Source organism: Rousettus aegyptiacus, unplaced genomic scaffold (genome assembly GCF_014176215.1).
Source record: "Rousettus aegyptiacus isolate mRouAeg1 unplaced genomic scaffold, mRouAeg1.p scaffold_m13_p_13, whole genome shotgun sequence".
Taxonomy (NCBI): Eukaryota; Metazoa; Chordata; class Mammalia; order Chiroptera; family Pteropodidae; genus Rousettus; species Rousettus aegyptiacus.
Genome location: NW_023416288.1, coordinates 47,521,184 through 47,542,121, shown reverse-complemented (window position 1 = coordinate 47,542,121; position 20,938 = coordinate 47,521,184). Strand labels below are relative to the sequence as shown.

Below are 20,938 nucleotides of genomic sequence, written 5' to 3'. Positions count from 1 at the left end.
TGGGAATTGTTCTTAGAGCCTTACGATGTTCCGGGAAAAAACCTTAAAATAGATATAACGAATAGCAAGCACTGCGCTAAGCAGTTCGCAGGCGCGAGGTTTTAACCTCCCCAGGGTCCCACGGTGGTGACGATATACCTAGTCGTCATTTGAATTCTTCGCGTTCCGAGTACCAGAGAACCAGACGCGAGCTGGCGCGGGCGTAAAGAGGACGCGTTGGCGCGGGAAGTGGCGAGGCAGGGTGGGGGGCTTCAGACTCAACCCCGGGCTCGGGCTGTGCCGGCCTGGGCGGCGTCCCGGGGCGCCCTCCCTCCGGGACGCGTGGGGTGCCCCCGCAGCTTCGGGCTCCACTGTGGTCCCGCATCTCTTCCCGCTTCTACATTCGGGAGAATTAAAGGAGGGTCCAGCAGCTCCCAGAGTTGTACCGAGCCCATCTAATTGGCCTACCTGGGCCATCTGCCCATCCCAGTTAAGTCACTGTGGCCAGGGCACCGTGATGTTCTGACTAGCTTAGGCTGGTCCTGTGTTTCACCCCAAGTCTGCAGAACCCCCAGGGCTATTGCTAGAGAAGGACTAATGGATGCTTAAGGGGAGAAGTAACAGATGTCCTCCTTAGAAGGAACCCACAGTTTAGGGAAACAGAGTAACCCGCCAATATTCAGACACATAGCATGCAGGTCTAGGTTTAACGTGAGCCTGCCTCCTGAACCCCGAGCGTCCCGGCTCTCACCTCTATGCCGCACCCACACTCGGCCAGAGAATAAAACCCTGAAGCACAGAGACCCGCTCCCAACTCTAGAGGTGAAAGCTCACCTGAGGTGGAAAATAGTGCAAAAGAGAGGATTTAGCAAACTTGAAGACATAGCAATAGAAAAGATCTAAAATGAGAGAGAGAGAGAGAAAAAAAAATAGGAATTTAAAAATGAACAGAGAAGTCACATAAACGTAACCGGAGTGCAGAGCAGAGACAGGTGGGGATAGCAGGCGGAAAAGATATTCGAGTAAACATGGCTGAAGTTTTGTCAAATGTGCTGAAAACTACACATCCGAGAAGCCAGTCATCCCAGCACAGGGCTCGAGAAGAAAAGCGCACGGCCCCTGCACGCAGGGCTCAGGGGCGCAGGACGCGCCTGGCGCTCGGGGCGCTCGGAGCGCTCGGACCCGGGCGCGCGAGCATGCGCGGTGCAGCAGTGAGCCCCGCGAGGCTGGCGACAGGCGCAGACTGCAAGGTGACCGTGCGCGGGGCGGGACCCGGCCGTTGAGCATGCGCGCTGGGGGAAGGAGGGGGAAGGTTGACTACCGGTGGTTGCCAGGCAACGGAGAGGCGCCGAGGCCGGGCAGAAGGCCGCGGTGGGTATGCGGAGGGCGGGCTCGCTTGCCTGTGCGGATGCCACCGAGCTGAGTTAGGGAGGAGGATCGGGGAGGGGACAGTCCCCCAGCAGAGTTAAAAGGAAGGGCACAGAAGCAGAGCTAGGTTAGGAGGGCCCGGGTGTGCTGCACAGTGCCGCTTGGTGATGACCCAGGACACCCTGGAGGATGGCGGGTGGTCTGCCCGCCGAGCAGCCCCAAGGGTGCTGGGGCCCCAGCACAGCCTTGGGTGACCGTGCCTTGGGAGGGCCTCAAAACATTAGCAGTCTAAAATCGATAATTTCCCAAACCAAACGCTACCAATTTCTTAAAAGGGAACCAAGTCCAGAGGTATGCTTGAAGTTTTTCGAGGATTTTCACCTTGTAGTTCTACCTCTGTCTGTGGCTTCTGGCCACCCCAGGTGGAGTCGCGTCAGAATGCGCAAACAAGAGATTCATGTTTCAATTCAGGCATGAGACAGTGTGTCGAATTGTATTTTTCAGTTGTATGTTTGTATCTCTCATATGCCTGTTTTTAATTAGCATGTTTATTAATTAGCTTAAGGTCCCTGAGACAAATTGGTAACTAATTACTTTGACACCAGAAAGGTTATTTTTTACCAGGCCCCAGCTCTTTTATCTGGGGGTTAATACTGGACTTTACGAAAAGAATATTCCTACTGACTTTAGTTCTGAACGCTGGACAAGGGTTAAGTTTCTGACCCTGTTGCTGGCACCGACTGGTTATGCAATCTTGAGAGTCGCCTAATCTCGGGATATGTTTTCTCATTTATAAAATGCACTAAATACTTGAAGTTTCCAACTCTGAGATTTAATGCTACTGGAGGACTTACACGGGACAGCGTTTTTCAAAGCTCTTACCTCGTTATTAAATCACAGTGGCTCACAGTGTAGACAAGAGAGAAAACCGTAGGCTGCAGACAGCCGGCTGTGGTTATCAGACAACTTTTAGTGCAACGGCAACTGTATTCTGCCAGGTTCTAGGCACTTTAAAAGTAGGGGAACCCCCGGCAGGGATCTTTCCGCCCTTTAGATACCTTCTACCGTTTCTCGCCCCTGGCCCGTCGCGATGCAATGCGGGGGAGAAACTTTTCATGCGCCTCCTGATGCCGGCATTGACGGGGAGCCAGGCTGCGGCCACCACCGTCACCAGTCACGCGGCTGCTCCTGAGCCCTGGCGACCTCAGAGCTGTTCCCACGTGCCTCGCTCCACACTCGCCCCGCAGAGGGTCTCCCGGTCAGACCGATTTAACGGCAGTGTCGATCCCTAGACTCTTATTTCGGATTAATGCCTTTCTAGTTCGACACTTAGGCCCGCGGCGCTACTTCCTAGATTACTTCAACAATTCCTGTTTCTCCCCTTTCCAGGCTATTATGGACTTTATGTTCATAAAATATATACCCTTGGGTAAAAACCGAAAGGGCCGATTCCAAATTCTTCCACTAGCTTCGAAGGGAAGTAGAGCCAGAATAACCATTTACGAAGCATCTTCCATGCGCGGGGCCCACGCAAGATCCTCCACGACGACATTCTCACCCAGCCTGGTCCTGCGCACCGTGTGTGCTTGTACCTGCTTTAACGGGGGGAAACTGAGGCTCAGATATGTGGAGTCCCCTGCCCAGCAACCAGGCAGAGCGAGCCCGGAACCCGAGGTCGTTCCCCACGTTCACACGCCTGAGCCGTGGGGACTGAAGTCACCGGCACCCTCTTCCATTCCAGCGCACCCACGGTTCCCTTTCTCCCTAAGCAGTGAGCATGCGCTGAGTTCCCGAGTCCCTCTGCGCCTGTAGTACCCGAGGCGCCGCAGGTTCCTCGTCCTGTGCCCCGCGGGCCCCACTGTGAGGCCGTGCTCCGTTTCCCAGGCCCCCGTCTCTGGCCCGAGGGGAGTGCGCTCCCCTGTCACTCCATTCTGTGCAGCAGGGGGTCGTTCTCGTGGTCACGTGCCCTCCGGCTCTGACGTCATGTTGACTGTGTTTCCACAGCAGAAGAATTAGAGGAATGTAATGCGATGATGACATGATTTGATATAACCAAGCAGCAACTTTTCCTGATTCAGCATGTTAAAAAATAAGGTACACGATCCTTTTTAAAAATATATACGTTGTTTTACTCATGAATATATATTTAACTCAGCTGTTATTTAAGAGTATAAAAAGTAGTCTGCAAACCTTGCTTGAACGAGGAACTGTCAGCCGTAGTATTTACCGCAAGCATCTCTTAGCTGCATGGCAATTTCATTCTATATGTTTCCACCAAAAAAGTATCTACTTCAATGCAAGATTCTCTTTAATATAACGAGCCAGACTTGCCTGGAGTCTAATTTAATTATAGCGAAACAGAATGTGTTCAGGCCTGCACGGTGTTTATAGGCCATAATGAATTTATTTGTATTATAATTAAGGACTTGGTAATTAAATGGAAAGCTATTACTCTGTCGTTAGCATAAGTGCCGATCCTGGGCTTGCTCTGACTGGGCAGCGGTGGGCCGAGCGCTGTTCGCCATTCGATCCGGTGTAGTCTGCCTTCAGGGCTGAGTACCAGACCCTCGTTTTCTTCTACATGATACATTCCATAACGGCTCTTTCCTACTTTTTAGGGTCATTCATCCAAACAAGGTAAAATAGATAAATTAGCCATCACCGCAGTTGCTTTACAAGACCACATTTTACACGACCTCCAACTTCGAAATCTTTCAGTAGCAGATCTTTCTAAGACAAATGTACCAAAAAGAGAGGACACGTCCAAATCTCTAAACAGAAACCCGAAAGCAGTGATAGATACCGGACTTCGCAAAAAGACGCCAGGCCCGAAAGTGGAAGATCCGGAAAAAGAATATGTTCTTGACCCAAAACCGCCTCCATTAACTTTAGGTAAGCGAATCTCACCATGTTTGGGCTTATTAGAGCTAAAGAATTTAATTGAGATTAATAGTATGATTTTTTTCAGTATAGAAATAATCTATTTTAATGTATAACCTTACAAAAAGATATGCACATACCGAAGCTTATTCATGATGATGGGGACAATTTGAGCAAGAAGATAAAAATTGTGACGACACGTAAAATAAGTAAAAACAGTAGGATAAAATAAATATCCGTTCATCCGCACCGACAGAAATAAACGAAAGAATAAAAGGAAAGAAAAAGCCCTTTCTTGCAGAAGGACGACTACTAACGGATAGATATAGGAGACGGGCTAGAAAGGAAAATCCCTGGCAGACAGCATGGCGGCGGCAGCCACCAGCGACTCTGGAAGCAGCGGGGAAGTCCTGTGGGGACAAGTCCTGCGGGGACGCAGCGGCACCGCGTCTCCCCACAGCTACGAAGTCCTGGCCGGGGAGCGAGGACAGCTTCAGCAGGGCGACGCTGGGCACAGAGCGCCTTGACCGGGTGACCAAAGTGCCGGTCCCTGGGGGTGACACGCGCCAGCGCCATGCTCCGAGGAAGGCCGGCCTCCCCGCGCGGTGGTCTGGCCCGGAGGCAGGCTGAATTTGCTCACGAGGAAAGAGCGGGCAAACCTGGACTCAAGGACGCGGTCGCAGTTCCTGGCCAGCGCGCTTCAAAAGTGTCAACTTAAGAAAAGCAAATAAAGACAGAGGGACAGTCCCAGACGGCAGGAGACGAAACGAACGGGGCAGCGGAATGCCGAGTGTAAACTGGGTCAGAAAAAGGGGCCCGAGCGAGACTCCGACGCGGTTCGGGGGTCATGTAGAGCAGCGACGTGGGGAGGCTGGCTGCAAGGCGCCTGAGGATTCTCCACAGTCTGTACAGCCTTTTGCAGGTCCTGAAATTATTTTAAACGGAAAATTAGAGAAGATTTTAAAATGACTCTGGGCGTGGAAAATAGGCGAGTCCGGGGTACCGTGTCCTCGCGCGGGTGTGAGGGACAGAGGCACCGCGTGGCGAGGGAGGCCGCGCTCACAGGCTGCTGCGTTCCCAGCCCCAGGCCGGCGGGGCCTCGGGGACACCGTCACCTGACGCCCCAGGGGCGTCTTCCGCCGTGCGCGTGGAGCTGGGGCGGTCAGGGCGCGTCCCCGCGGTCGGCTTAGCAGGAGAGATTTAGATCAGGCATCGGGAAGGATCTCCCGATTCGGAAAATCAGTGAGGTTATAAAGGAGAATAATCGGTCATTCCTTTAGGAGCTCTTCATTTTTTTAATTATTATGCATATTGGTTACTATGAGGTTGGACAATGTGCTCTTCTTATCTACGCGTAATATCGATGCCCCCTCCCCGTCTGTCGCCGTCACTTAATTTTATGTTATTTACTATTGAATAAGGTCTTCTTTGCGATCGCCGTTCAGTCCATCAGGCTTCTCTTTACCGTTCATGCTTTGGGCGACTAAGGGCCCCTCACCCTCTCGGAGGTCACAGAGACGCCCCCAGTCCCCCGCTATTCGCCTCCAAAGTGGCGCCTTCGTGCACACCCCCCTCCCCCCCACCTCCCCGCCACCACCGCCGTTCCCCGAGTGGCGCCGGGAACGTCGCCTGGTCCGGAAGCTGAAGCCGGGCTCGGCTCGGTGCTCAGACCCGGACCGGACCGCGCTTGGCCGCCTGCGCCCCAGCCGGGTTTCCCACGCTTATCTGCGCGGGAGATGGCGCGCGCGGTTCCTGGGCTTCGGTTTCCCGGTCAGTACCTCGCGGCTTTAATTCGGTCTTGCGATGATGCGTCTTAGCCGGTAGGAAAAGGCCCGACATTTGCCCGCGAAGATCCCCTCCGAGCCCCGCCTCGGTGCCTCCGCCCTCCCTCCCGAAGCTTCTCGCACGTTCTCTGCCCGCAGCGCGGGGCCTCCGTCTGGCCCTGCGGGGCCCGCACGCTCGACACTGTCCTCTCCTGGGAAACGTTTGGGCGTTGACAATGTCTCCTCCCCGTTTTCTGTTTTCCTCCGGGAAGGCCGGTATTTCGGACATCGGCCCCGTTACACGGACCCCTCCTGCTTCAGCTTATTGTTCCGCCCTCCGGGAGGCGACCTTGACCTCGTCCCCCGCCCGCAGTTGACTTTCACGTTCCTCCCGTCAGAGCTGCTTTCCAGCTCTTCCTTGCGCTCGGAGCGCCCCCACTCCAGACGCCACACTTCCCTGCCACCCCCGAAGACAGCCGCGGAGGTCGCCCTCGGCCGAGGGGAGACACAGTGCTCCCGTCCCCGCGGGTGCTTTTCGAGTGCGCGTTCCCCCGGAAACACACGCTCCGTGCTCGGGCCGCGGACGTGCGGCGCGCACTCAGGTGCCGTGGAAGGGGCGCGTTTATCCTCGCAGCAAGTATACGCCGCAAGCGCTCTCTAGGCCCGTGGTGGCAGAAATCCGCCGCCTGGGAGAAGGCGATGCTGGGGCGGAGGGATACACCAGGTGAGAGGTGAGGAGGCCGCAGGTGACAGGTGAGGAGGCCCTGCGGCCGGCGCACGTGGAACTTGGCATTCACTTTTCCGTCTGCGAAACTGGCCCGCAGCCCTGCCTGCGGACGGAGCTGATTCCGGGCGCTTCGTGCACGCAGCATGGAACTGGACCCCAGGTGTCCCCGTCGCGCCCTCTGTGCCCCGGGAAAGCATCAGTCCGTCCACGGCGGAATAAAGCACGCGACGTGCTCTGTATTAACGTTTACGAGACGTTACACGCAAGTACCGTATCCTAAAATGTATTTTAACCCATGTTTTGTGTCGTTTAACTTTAGCGCAGAAGCTGGGCCTGTTCGAACCTCCCCCGTTGCCACTATCCTCAGACGAGTGGGGAAAGGTGAAACAGAGGTCCGTCTCGCAAGGGGACTCCACGCAGCCCTGCCCGATATGCAAGGAAGAATTTGAACTTCGCCCCCAGGTGTTCAGCGGGGAGATTAGATAAACAAGCCCGGCGGCCCGTCTCTACCCAGCAGACTCTAAACTGGGGCTTCAGAGTCCAATATTCTCACACCTACACTTTAACACGAGGCATTAAGTACAAAAAAAAAGGTCCAAGGCTTTTTCCACTTCTTCTTGCTATGTGACCCTCAAGTACTTACATTTTCTTTTCCATTAAAGTACATGTGTGATGAGTTACACACACCCATTAAACAGCTCTGTCACGTAACTAGACATTTTCAATAGAATAATCTAATCATGTATATAATGGAATATTACTCGGCCATAAAAAAGAATGAAAGTTTGCCATTGTGACAACACGGATGGACCTAGAGCATATTTAAAGCGGTCTCTGTGAAAAACGGGAAGTTTTCCCCAGAGCAGGTGGCCTGGGTGTCTGTGATCCGCCTCACCCAGGGGTGTCAGAGGAGAGCCTCTGCCCGCGGAGAAGCCTGGGGGCAGGCGGGGCGGGGGTGGGGGGGGTGGGGGTGGGGTTGGATAGAAGCTGGCGCCCTCCCTGCCCACCCTTCCAGAAGAACCAACTGCCTTTTTCTGCATTTGGTCTAAGCTTCAAGGTCTTTTTGTCACACCCCAGAATATCACTGTTTGGTGGGGAATTTGGATCACAGAAAGGGGATATTCCTGCATTTAAAAAACAAAAAGTGATTCATGTCTCTAGAATGTATTGCTTTTTAACCTTCAGTGTCAGAATTCTATCTGAAAAAGCTGTGGTTCTTTAAAATTTCAATGTAGTTGAACAAAGCCCTGAAAAAGGAATTGACTCCCCCCCCCTCTGCTCCCCGCTTCCAGTCTGCACCCTCTCTTAGGGTCTGCCCAGGAAACGTATCTACTTCGTAATTGTTTCACTCTTAAACACACACATTTTAATGGCTTAATAGCAAACTTCATGCGTGTGTTTGATGTTTCAGATTGTGGTTAACTTAGTTTTTCTTGTTGAGATTATATACCTGTGCTGTGCTAAACTTGGACACCAAATATTATAAATATCAAGGTTATTAATTTGCTTTTTAATTTTTCAAAGAAACAACACAGCTTACCTTCTAAGCATTCAAAATTTTTCTTTTAATTAGTGTGTTTATGCTGCTTCTCTTTTAAACTAATTTAAACTTCAAACATTGCGTTTGTCTCCCCGGGAACAGGTGCTGCTTTCATGCTCCCACGTGTTTCACAGAGTGAGTGAACCCTGCTTCCCTCGCATCGGATCGCGCGACTGTCATTCTGCAGCTCGGGGGGCGCAGCCGAGTCCCGCTCACTCGATCCCTAAAAGGGCCGCTGGTTTTATCCATGAGCAACCATTTATGGTTAGAAATACGACTTTAGGCTACAATACATTCAGCCTGTTTTGGAAACGGTGAATTCTACGTGACAAAAGAACCACAAATGCTTTGTGACGGACCGCTGTTAGTGACGCACATAAGGATAGCATCCTGCGCTCTGACTGCGCAGCGGCTTTGTCCACAGGGGTCACCTGCCATGACACGGGGGTTTCCGGCCCTTTCCGATGTGTTGTATTATGTCCCGGTAAAACATTACTTTTGGAACAAGTTTCATGAGGATGGCGTCACCATCTGATGAAACTTCTTCACAATCTAAATTGGACTAAGTCTCATAATTAAGAGAGAAAAGAACACTGTAATTACATCAGAAGTAAAAATGTTGTTTATAAGTAATTACTCTCAAGATTTTAAATGAAATGTTTCTCTTCAGGCATGCCTTCAGGCTTTCGAGAAGTTTACAAATAAGAAAACCTGTCCCCTGTGCAGAAGGAACCAGTATCAAACCAGAGTGATCCACGACGGGGCCCGGCTGTTCAAAGCAAAGTGCGCCACCAGGTCCGAAGGGCCCCGCCCTCGGCCCCGCCCCTCGGCCCAGGCCCCGCCTCTAGGCCCCTCAGCCCCGCCCCTCAGCCCAGGCCCCGCCCCCTGGCCTCGGCCCCGCCTCTAGGCCCCTCGGCTCCGCCCCCTCGGCCCCGGCCCCGCCCCCGGACGCTCCTCTGCGCCCTCCGACGCCTAGCGGTCAAGCCCGAGGACGCGTGTTGACAGCCGGGGACGTCCCCCTGCCTGAGTCCCTGTCCGACGCCCGCATTCCAGGATCCAAGCCTGCTGGCGGGGGCACGTGGTGAGAAAGTGGTACCGGGACCTCAGGAGGACGCTGCCTCCCACGGACGCCAAGCTGAGAAGGAAGTTCTTTGAGGAGAAGGTGGGTGCGGACCCGGAGCTCTCCGGGAGCGGCCCCGCGCCCGCGAGCGCCCCGGCCGGCCAGGTGGCCAGGTGGCCAGGTGGCGTCAGCGACGCCGGCTTCGCTGCGGGCCTCCCGCGGGGGAGACGCCGCCGGGACCCCCGGGCAGCTCGAGCCGAGCGGCTTCCCGGCCCGCGGGGCACATGCTCCCCGACTTCCCTCCGGTTCGATCTTGAAATGCAGGAAACGCGCACGAGGTTGAGTTCACAGCAACTCTCATTAGCCACTCTGTGACGGTCGCTTAGATACACCGACCTCTGCAGGTAAAAGCGTGGAAACTGGCTTCCGGTTCCGGTCCCGCGTCCTGGCCGCGGGCGCAGGCGGAGCGTCGGCGAGAGCGAGCCCCACGCGCGCCCCGGGGCTGCCGTCATGCGACGACCGGCTCCCGCCCTCTCTGTGGCCACCTGCGGCTTTCACGTTTACCTTGTCGAGGGGCCACTGCTTTCCGTGCTGCCCCCCACAGGCCCGGGGGTGCAGGGGCGACCTCCGCCCCGCGGCGCCGCGGCGAGGACGGCCGCGCACCCCGCAGGCGCTCGGAAGTGTCACGACGCTGTCGCCGTCCACCTGCACGCTGACCGCGTCAGGTTGAGTCGGGGTCCACGCTTTCGTCTCGGCGCCGTGCGAGCACCTGGCGTCCCGCGGGGATGTTGGCCTTGGGCCCCCGGGGTGACACGCCGCAAGGCCGGTTTCCTGGCGCGGTCATCTGCGGATGTCCACCCCCCCCACACACACACGCTTGTTCGGAGCTTGCGGGCTCCGGTCTCGCCTGCACTCACCTGGGAGGACCAGCGGCGGGAAATCGCCCCGCGGCACGACGGTGCCCGGGGGTGACGCCCTGGAAGGACCAGTGGCGGGAAATCGCCCCGCAGCAAGACTGTGCCCGGGGGTGGCGCATGCGCGGCCGCACCAGTCCGGCGCTCTGGGGAGACCCCGACGTACGCGCCGCCGGCCTCGTGGCGTCCTGAGGTGCGGACCTCTGCGCCCCCGCGCCATCCCGTTACGTCCCTAGGTGAGGGTGACTTCCTTAAAGTGCCCCAGAGAGCACAGCAGTCCTGGAGGGACGTGGACGTGGGCCCGACCCTAAAGCAGTGTGATTACAGGGTTCTTCCAGCGTTGTCGCTGGCCGCTCCGGCCACTGTGCCAAGCAAGCGGTCACCAGTGTGTGCAATAGAAAATCAGAATTACAAAGGCCAAGGAAGATGTGCGTGTGGTGATGATAACAAAGAGTTCCAGCAAAGGTCGAGAAAAGGCGACAGGCGAGGGGAAGGCGGGTAGGAAAGGGGAGCACGTGGGATTAAACATAAGGTAATGATGGAGATAAAGTTCCCTATTAAAGAACTCCTGAATTACATTGAAAAAAATCAGCTAATAGCTGCTCGTAAGGGACACATTTGAACCAAATGAAACAAAAATGTTCTCCGTAAAGGCATGCTCAAAAGTAAATGAGGCAAATGCAAAAAAAAAAAAAAAAAAAAAAAAAAAGAAGACATAAAATAGAAAATCACTAAACGAATTTTGAAGTGTATTTAGAAATTCAGCACCCAAATGACACACACTCTGGCATCGGTGACAGCGAGACCCCTGGTGTTCTGTGCTGCAGAGTGAAAGCTGTACCCACAGGGCAATGTCAAGTCCATTCAGTACAGAGGACGGAAAATCATGACCCCACCACTCCAACCAGAAAGCTAGACAAACAATAGTAAAAAAAAAAAAAAAAATAGAGTTTTAAAGCAGGAAGTAGACAGTATAAAGATAAAAAAAGTAATTTTTTAGGAAAGAAGTACAACTGGCAAATGAAGCCAATAGGTGGTATTTTGAGAAATAGAAGCTATAAGATAAAAACATCAGAGTTTAAAAAACAGTAACATCTGCAAGGTAAAGTATCAAGGTAAAAAAAAAAATAGGTAACATAGAACGTAGACACACGTGGTAACCACGAAGCAAGACCCTGCTGCAGATCCAGGGAGCGAAGCCAACCGCGGGACCCCATCGACCCGCAAAGGAACACAGCGAGACAGGAAGAAGGAATCAGGCGACTGAGAACCGGTAAGAGCACCGTGGTCTTCACCTCCCAATGATTACCCAACGGAAATGGATTAATTTCTGCCATCAAAAGGCATAGAATGGCTGGATGGATTAAAGAAAAGAGAACAAAAAAAAAGAACAGAACAGAAAAGAAAAGAGCAAGATCCAACTACATGCCGCCTCCAGGAGGCTTGCTTCCACTTTAAGGAGACTCATATGCTCCAAGTGAAGAGAGGGGGAAAAAATAATCCACACGAGTGGGACCGAGAGAGAGCAGGGACAGCTGCGCTTCCATGAGGCAAAACGGACTAACTCGAAAGCTGAAACGAGACAAAGAAGAGCGGTATATAATCTTTGCCAGGAGAATGTAACATAAATTAATTCGAAATGGATTAAAGACTTAAACTTAAGACCTGAAAACACAAAAGTCCTAGAAGAAAACAGGGGAAAATGTCTTTGACACTGGTCTTACCAACAATTTTTTTCAATAAAATACCAAAAGCACAAGCAGCAAAAGCAAAAATAAACAAATGGGACTCTATTACCCTGAAAACTTCCGCACAGCAGGAGAGCAATCAACAAAGTGAAAAGGCGACCTGCAGACGGGAGAAAATATTTGTAAACCACATACCCAATGAGGGGTTAGTATCTAAGATATATGCGCAACTCATACAACTTAATAAAACAACAACAAAAAACATCTGATTTAAAAATGGGCAGAGGATCTGAATAGACAGTTTACCAAAGACATACACATGGCCAATAGGTACATGAAAAGGGGCTCGCCATGTCTAATCATCAGGGCAATGCAAATCAAAACCGCAATGAGCTGTCACCTCACACCTGTCACAATGCCTAGTATCAAAAAGACAAGAAATAACGAGTGTCGGCGAGGACGCGGGGAAGAGGGAGCCTTCGTGCACCACGGGGGTTATAAACTGGTGCAGCCACTGTGGCAAATAGCATGGCGGCGCCTCCAAAGGTTAAGTATAGAGCAACCTTTCAGTCCAGCAATCCTACGTCTGGGTCCCTATCCAAAGTGCATGAAATCAGGGTCTCAGAGGCCCGCACTCCCGTGTCCACTGCAGCATGACTCACAGAAGCTGAGACGGGGAAGCAACCGGAGTGTCCATCCCGGAGTGAAGATGCGGTGTGTGTACATAACAAAACATTATTCAGCCACGAGAAAGAGAGAAACCCTACTATTTGTGACAATAGGATGGACCCTGAGGGCACTGTGCTAAGTGAAATAAATCAAACGGCAAAAGACAGAGACTATATGATTTCACTTACACGTGAGATCTAAAAAAAAAAAAAAAAGTCAAACTCACAGAAAAAGCAGAACAGTGGTTGCCAGGGGCTGGGGGAGGAATCGGGGAGATGCCAGCAAAAGGCACAAACCTACAACCGGAAGATGAATAAGTTCAGGGTCTAACGCACAGCGTGGCGACCGCGGTCAGTATCTATGTGTGAGACGATGCATGTGTCACTAACCCTACTGTCCTGACCATTTCACAATGTTTAAGTCTATGGAATCATCACATTGTACACCTTAAACTCACACAATGTCACGTGTTAATGAAATTCTATTAGTCGCGGACTAAGGTATTTAAAATAAAAATATAGCTCTGGGGCTGGGTTCCTCCGTCCAGTTTTCCAGAATTGAGCATGTGTACTGAAGTCCAGCTCCAGGAGAATCGGTATCTGCAGGTTTCCTGGTGACTTAACCCGTTTAAAAATAAACCCGTTCCAGAGGCAGCATGAACAAGGACTTTATCAGGCTCCTTTGGGTGAGAGACTAGCTTTGTGACATCGTCAGTGACATTCCAGGAACGCCGGGTTTTCCTGCAGGGACCTGCCTTTCAGCCCGAGCTCTGACACCTGTGACTTGTCACACACCTGTTCACCCCGTCGCCCTCCCTACAACTTACATGTGCGCAGAACTCGAGAGCGATGAACTATTAGAGATCTAATGTTTGAATGTTAGAAACCGGAAGGTTTACAGAGCAAAATGTGCATCGCCAAAGGTACCGGATGTGCCACCCTTACCCACCTGTGGAACAACGGTCTTTAACCTGGGGTCACGTGTGCAACCACCAGCCACATTCCTAAGCTGTGTCTCCATTCTGACCATGGGTGAATGTTAAGTTAATGCGAAGTCATTTTATGTTAGACTAAAAAAATGAAGTTGCAAACGACTAGGAGAAATAAATCATGAGTACACCCCAAGGTCAACAGTGCACAAATGTCGGAACCATGGCCTCCAGCAGCCAACAAAATCAAGTCGCGGCAAACGTATTCCCTTTTCTCTCCCGTGGTCCACTCGGTTCCTTGTTCCAATGGCATCCAGACTTTTGGAGTCTACAGAGCTATCAAAGAGAAACCTGGGGCTTCAACGAAGTCATCGCCCACTTTTAAAACTTTCTAGTTTGCCAAATAAGAGTTAAAACACCACAGACCATCAGAATCATCTCGTAAAAGAAAGGCTATTTTAACACTAGCAAAGTAGGAAGTACTTGGCCACACTAAGGATATTTCTTTGCACTAAAGACATTTAGCTTTATAAAAATCCGGTCCATTGCGGTTACAGTTTTCCTCGCTGGCAGGGAGGTGAACACGTCTTTGCTGTACTTGGGAAGGGGTCTAATCGATAGAAAAGGAAGGCAAAGAGGGATAATTGGATATTTTTAGGCACAATAAATTAGGAACTCGTGTCCTTTAAAGTTTCGAGATCTCGAGAAGATGGATATGTTTTTAATACTCCAGATTAGATTAGCGCGAGCCATTCTATTTTTATCCATCGATCTATCTTCCCTGTGAAGTAACTGGCCTTGCGTTTTCACTCCGTTTGCGGAAGGGATTCAGGAACTCTTTTCTTACCTTAGTTTTCATGCATCTTTTGGGTGTGAGCTAATAAAATACAAGGCTCATTTTTCTACAAATAATAACGTTCCCATACACTAATTCTTGTTGGCCTTGCTTTGAAATATCACTGGCACACTCCTCACAAGACTGGACCCGAGCATAGGTTCTAAACCAAATGGCTGGCCGGCCTGTCATAAGAACCCGGTGGGTCGGAGGCTGGGTTTTGCACCCGAAAGTCTCAGAGAATTAACCTTGAGTCGGCGGTGCTTTGTCAGAGGGGTCACCGGAGCTGTTGGGGGGGGGGGGGCAACACAGTGGTCTTGTGCACGGTGAGCTCAGATCAAAGCCGCCCGAGGCGTCCCCAGAGCTGCCATGCTCACGCCTGTCACCAGTGTGTCCAGGAAGGCCAAGTGTTGCCCGGGATGCAGTGGTTGGTCCTTGAATGCCTTTGATCCTTATCTAGAAGTTCTGCTAACATATGTCATATAATTGAGGCATGGTCTTTTATGGCTGCAATTAAAACTTTTCAAATGCATTATATTATCTCCGCCCAAGCCAAAAGTCCTGACCGTTGTTTAAAAAGTTAGCGATTTGTCAGACGCTATGGTTGACTTTAGGGGCCGCCCGTTCCCACACCCTCCTGCGTGAGATTTCTCTTACTTTTTTCATTTACATCTCACCAAACAGCGTAATGGTCTTAGAGTTTGTTTAGTCCTTTGACTTCCTTTATCACATAGAGATGGCAAACATTCTGTTGCTAGCTTGAAGTGGCTCCAAGCAGCGAGACTGGGAGGATATTAAACCAGTAAAAGCTTATCAACTGATTCATTGATATGCTGTAAATTCCACGCTTTTCATTTTGCTTTTGAGGGTGGCCGAGTCAACACATTAGTAAGCAATTTGCTGACATCCAGATGGATCACTTGGCGAGGCCTCCGGGCAGACAGAGTTCACCTGCCTACCTCTGTGAGTGCGTTTTTGTAATGTTTAGCCGGCATGATACTTGTAAATGACCAGTAATTGCTTTACATATCAATAACCCGAACTCTTAATTACTTAATTTATCAACTATCCGAAATATGAGACTTAAAGGAAAAAAATATAGGAAGACACTCATCCTTACTAAAATTGAAGATTTTTATGCATTTTGTCTGTTTCTGTAAGATAATATTAACCATTAGTTTAAAAGCTGGAACTCAGTTGTCCTTTCAATTACTTAAGGGCATCTGCCCCATATAGCAGCGAGGGAGTAAATAAAGGCAGAAAGATGCTGAATACATAAAAACTTCACACTTAAGAATCACGTGATAAAAGCTATACGTAGGAGACGCCTTTGAATTGGCCACAGTAGGTAGTCGATAACTACACGTCGATTATATTTTTTAACTTATTAAAACATTAATCTTGCTAATTAACTTTCAAATACTCGAAGCTACGAGAAGAAAGGCACACCAGTTCACACTTAGAAACTTCCCACAAATGTATACCGCAGGATTTTCAGTATCTTTATAAAGAAGCTAACGTCGACCTTATGATTACATACTACACGCCGGCTGAATCTTGACACTGGCCGTGACTTCAAAAGCATTCCACAGAGACACCGCGGTCGCTTCTGACGGCAGAAAGAAAACTGCACCGCACCCCTCGGAACATGTGCGTGTCCTCGTTCCTAATCTACTGCAAACTTCAGGTCAGGAACGTTTATCGGCAGCTAAGGGCCTCGGCGAGAGGAATCGGGTACTTTGCCGAATCCGAGGGACTCGTTCGAGGAGATGAGTACACACAGGAAGGAGATAACTGCCCCGCGCCGGGGACGAGTGTCCGCAGGAGGGGCCAGCGGCGCTCCGAGCGCGGCCGGGCGGGAGCCGGGGGCCGCAGGGCCGGGGCGCTGGTCCTCGGTCCCGCGCTGGTCCTCGGTCCCCGCCCGCCCCGGGCCGCCAGGACCCCTCCGGCCTGCCGGTCACTCGCGGCGCAAGGACCAAGCGGTGGCGTTAAAGCTGTGCGGCCAAGACGTACTAAAGCGCATCCGATGGCCTTGAGCCCCCACCGCGTATGAAGGGAATTGTCGTTTTTCTCATTTATGAGATGTTTTCGCTTTCAGCGACGGGAGGACGCGGGCCTTGTTAGCGGTGGGAAAGTCTCGCGCGCCAGGCAGGCGGAGGGGCCGCGGCGACGCGCCGAGGGTGCGCGGGCGCCTCCCGCGGGCACAGCTGCGGGCCTCGCTTCGCGTGAGCGACGGGCCCGCGCGGGAGAAGCGCTTTTCCGGGCAGAGGAGAGACGGCGGGCGTGTGAGGCCGGAGGCCAGCGCGGCCAGGCCAGGCGGCCCCGGGTCGCCTCCAGTGGCGGGAGACGCGCGGGGGCCCGAGGCGCAGCTGGCGTTGCAGGCTGCGCTGGCGGGGCCCAGGGCCAGGCCGGCGCGGGGGGGCCAAGGAGGGGACGAGGGGACGAGGGAGGGGAGGGGGGCAGAAGGGCAGGTCGGCTCCCCGGGCTTGGGCCTGCGCGCGGCGCGGCACACGGGCAGCGCAGGCGGGGCGGGGAGGGACGCGGAGGTTCCGCGGCGCACACGGTCTGAGCTGCCTGCCGCGTCTGGAAGAGGGGGTGCCCGCTGGCAGGTGGCAGACAAGCCTGGGGCTTCGGGGAGAAGGCCCGCGGGCCCGCACGTGACGGTCCCCGTCTGCGGAGTTTGCGGAGCGGGGTCCCAGGGAGGCGACGTCTCCGCACGAAGTCACTCGTGTGACTCGGGGCAGCGGGCGCCCCCCCCCCCGGTTGGTGGCGCGGAGCCCCTTCACGCGACAGGCCCGCCCTTGGCTACCGTTGCCGGCCCCGGCGCCGCCAGCCCCGCCCTCGCGGCGTGACCGACAGTAACCCAAGACCTTCCTTCCCGGCTCCGAAGGCGGTTCTGGACTCCGAGCGCCCCGCTCCCCGCGGCCCGCGCTCTCCAGGCGACGCTGCGAATGCGCGTTGCTGAAAAGCCGTGCGCGACCCGCGGGAAAATGGCAAAGCGTCGGAAACCCGTGGCCTGGAACCAAAACGCCGACGAAAACTATCTTGCTAAAACCCCACCGAAGTCCGAGACGTGTTCAGTTTCCAACAAACCAGTACCTGTAGGACTTCGCCTTTTTAAAGAAAGGAGCGGTGGCGTCCTGACGGAAGGGCACGCGCGGAAGGGCTGCCGAGTCCCCGGTTCGGCCGCGCAGCGAACCTGCCCACCCCGGGGCGCCCGTCCGCACCGAGTCCAGCGGAGGAGCCGCCGCGCCCCGCGGCCGCAGCTGCCACCTGCGGCGGCTCCGAGACGCGCCCAGCGCGCCATCCGGCGGCGAAGACTCTCAGATCCGCGCGCGGAAACGCGCTTCGTCCCCGCAATTCTGGCTCGCTGCCAGCAGGAGGCGACAGCGCGCCGTGCCGCAGCCAACCAGGACCGTCCAAGCAAACCGTTCGTCAAGATCGCCGGGCTTTTCTGTCTTTTTGTATCAAGACTGTAGTACTTCATAGAAAGAGCGGAGCTGGGGGGGCGGGGGGACATTAGAGGCTATTTAAGGACAATACCTTCTTCAAAGCAAACTTTTTACAAGTTTGAGATAAAATGTGATGTGCTGCCCATAAACCGATTGCGCGGGCTTATGGAAAGAGATTTTCAAGGTCTTTAGGCAACGGTGGTTTCCAGTTACAGTTTAAAGCTCGGTGAGAAAAGCAGAGTGAATAAGTAGATTTTTAAAAGGCGGATTTCCCTCTCTCTATGATCACGCTAAGATGATAATTCACAATCTGTGACCACAGTGGGGAGATGGCTGCCCAGCAAAGAGGCAGCAAGCGGCCGTGGTCACCAAGCGCCGGGCGGTGGCAGGGACGGTCCGCCTTAAATTCGAATACACGGCGCGAGGGCGGGATGATGGCGCGACTAACTCTGTGCGGTTCCGGCTCCTCTGCTCCCGCCTCTCATCTCAGCGTGCTCCTTGCCGCGACCGCCAGGGCCTCAGCCGGGTGCACCTTTCTGGTGATCTCTCGGCATAAGTCACCTGGACGTGGAGCTATTGCCTAGCCATCTGTGTGTTTCCGCCAAAAGTATTGCGCAAAGGCACGGACGGGAGGGGAGTTAGCGAAAAGGGTGGTCGAGACGCAAGAGGGCGCTTCGCCGACCCGCGCCACTCAGCCTGGCCTCCCCGCGCCCCCTCCCGTGTCCCCAGTTCACGGAGATCAGCCACCGCCTGCTGTGCTCCTACCACACGGACATAGACGAGCTCTTTGCGGAGATCGACCACTGCCTGGCGGTGAACCGCAGCGTGCTGCAGCAGCTGGGGGACAGGTGCAGCCACACGCTCACGGACGACGACTGGCGGCGGATCCAGGCGCAGGTGGGCTTCGGCGCATGCGCGAGCGGCGCGGCACCCAGGGCGGCGGCGGCGCTGGCGGGGACGCGGGGAGCCACGCTCGCGCTTTCTGCCCCGGCCGCGGGGGTGGGGGGCCCTTGGGGAGCGACCGCAGGGCCCTGCAGTCTGAAAGCCTGCCTTGGTGACGTCACCGTGTGAGCAGCGAAAGCGCCGGAGGGAAAAGCTCCTTTCTGACCGGCTTCCCGCCTTCCCCTGCGTCTGCAGCGGCCTCGGAGGAAAGGGGGACCCCGAGGGAAAACTTGCTTAGAATGGCATAAGCATAGGAAACTTTAGGGGGAAGTTTAGCAGGATTTTGAGAAAGCCCCCGGGCGTTGCTTCACCGAAAGGACATCGGCGGCACCAACATATAGCGTTTTTTAAAGGCCGGTGTCGCTAGGCGCTCGGCATGGCAGGTCGCGCGGTCCCTCTTTGTCCTTCGCAAGAGCGAGGGGGAGGGGCGCGCGCGAAATCCGTGCGACGTCGGGACCCAGTGAACCTGCCTCTCTTCAAGGCCAGCGACGCCCGGCCGCGCTCACCGCCCCCCCCCTGTCGCGCAGGCGCAGCACCGGGAGGCCCGCGAGTGTCCCATCTGCCTCACGCCGCTGTCCCTGGGCGGCGACGGCCCGCCGGGCCGCGAGACGGTGCTGCTGTCCTGCTCGCACACGTTCCACCACGCCTGCCTCCTCGCCCTGGAGGCCTTCTCCTGGGGCGACAGCTCCCCCTTCCACGCCTGTCCCCTCTGCCGCTCCTGCTACCAGAAGAGACTCCTCGAGAGTTGATTGCCGTCGGGAAGCGGCGTCACTCGGGGGGCAAGGCCGCCCTCGCCCGGACGCGCGGCGGCGCAGCGGAGTAACCGGCAGACCCGGCGTGCGCGCCGAGGACCCCGTGTAACTCTGCTGTCAAAGCGCATTCCGTCTTTATAAAAAGAGTTCAAATCCATGAGTTTAAGCACGTGAAATAAGCGAGGAGCGGACGGCGAGTTCCGGAGGCCCCGCCGCGTCCCGCCCCCGAGGCTGCGCGCGGCCCAGCAGGTGGTCAGCGGGCCACTGCCCGCGAGTCCCGGCGCCGCACACGCGGCGTCCCGAGGCCTCCGCCACTCCTAACGCTCGCTTGGTAACAGTCGCTGCTTTCTGTGTAATAAACCGCCCCTGGACTTCAGCACTCCCGGCACGCAAATGCAAATGCAGAACTGAAACTCCCGGCGGCTCCGGCCTGGCCGATGGCGCCTCGCGCCCCGCACCGCAGAGCCAGCCGCCGGCCGACGGGGCTGCTCCCGTCGCCGTGAGGACTGCGCACACGGCTTGGGGCAGACTGTCCTGACTGTGCGGCCTCCCTCGCTCCCTGGGGCCCCGCTGCAGAGTAAACGAGGACAGGGGGAGGGCTGGGCCACCCAGCGGCCTAACAGACAAGGTTACAAAGAGGCTGCACAGCCCGGCGACGGCGGGGCTGGGGACAGAGGCTCTGCTCTCGGGGGCCTGGGCTATGGCTCCTTCTGGCTCGTGGCTCATGGCTCGTGGCCAGTGGCTTGGCCTCCCGTGTGCCCCGAGTCCCCAGGGACAGCTCCCGTCTGCTGGGGAAGAGCAGGCAGAGCTGTCCGGGGGCCAGGAGTAGGCACAGCCCCCGCGGCCACAGCTGGTGGCAGGACGGGGGACAGACGCACAGGTGCACACCCGTCAAGGGTGCAGGTCAGTCCCCATGCGGCGTGGGAGGAAGCACAGGTTGCTGCTCCTGCCTCGTCCCGGGAGGCGCTCGTCTGCTGCTTTCCTCATAGGCGGCTGTGCGCCCACGGCCCGCGTGGCGCTCATCGCCCAGTGTGGAGAGCAGAGGGAGGCTGGGCCAGGGCCGTGTCCCCACCCTGGGCACACTCGTCCCTGCTGGGCCGACAGGTAGCGCGGAGCCATGTCACCCAGGCCTGGGCGGTCTGAGGCCATGCCCCACCCTGGAATCTGGAGGGAGAGGCCCGGGTCACTCGGTGGCAGCGAGTGCTCTAAGGGCTTGGCTCCCGGGCACGGGGGCTGGGTGTCCCCGCCTGCTTCCTGGACCCCTTGAGGTCTCCCAGAGCCTGTCACAAGTCCTTCTGGCAAACTTTCCTGCATCAGTGGGCAGAGTACATTTCCGTTCTTTGCAATCGAGTACTTTACTGACATAGGACTGAGTTGTAGGCGACAGATAAAAAAAAAATTGGGGAGGGGGTGGTAGGGAGACCTGGGACTGGTCACCGGG

The 20,938-nt window shown here is 54.9% G+C and overlaps 1 protein-coding gene across 4 annotated transcripts; it reads left to right on the top strand.

The window, feature by feature from the left end:
- The first annotated feature begins 1,290 nt into the window (after positions 1 to 1,290).
- RNF32 (ring finger protein 32) lies at positions 1,291 to 19,697 on the top strand. 4 transcript variants are annotated; one of them, XM_036230602.1, is made up of 9 exons: positions 1,291 to 1,350; positions 3,352 to 3,441; positions 3,966 to 4,239; positions 7,037 to 7,179; positions 8,360 to 8,521; positions 8,928 to 9,052; positions 9,311 to 9,419; positions 18,533 to 18,700; positions 19,273 to 19,697. In XM_036230602.1, exons 2-9 carry the CDS (start codon positions 3,427 to 3,429, stop codon positions 19,492 to 19,494), a joined length of 1,218 nt encoding a protein of 405 aa, XP_036086495.1. In that variant the 5' UTR covers positions 1,291 to 1,350; positions 3,352 to 3,426; the 3' UTR covers positions 19,495 to 19,697. The 4 variants fall into 4 exon arrangements, with proteins under 4 accessions (XP_036086495.1, XP_016016462.2, XP_036086496.1 ...); XM_016160976.2 differs by having other exon boundaries at positions 8,360 to 8,392; positions 19,273 to 19,696; XM_036230603.1 differs by having other exon boundaries at positions 1,318 to 1,354.
- Positions 19,698 to 20,938: the final 1,241 nt, after the last annotated feature.

Coding starts and splice junctions, on each gene's coding strand:
- RNF32 (XM_036230602.1), top strand. Junction 9,053..9,310: donor AAAGCAAAGTGCGCCACCAG/GTCCGAAGGGCC, acceptor CCCGCATTCCAG/GATCCAAGCCTGCTGGCGGG. Junction 9,420..18,532: donor GGAAGTTCTTTGAGGAGAAG/GTGGGTGCGGAC, acceptor CCGTGTCCCCAG/TTCACGGAGATCAGCCACCG.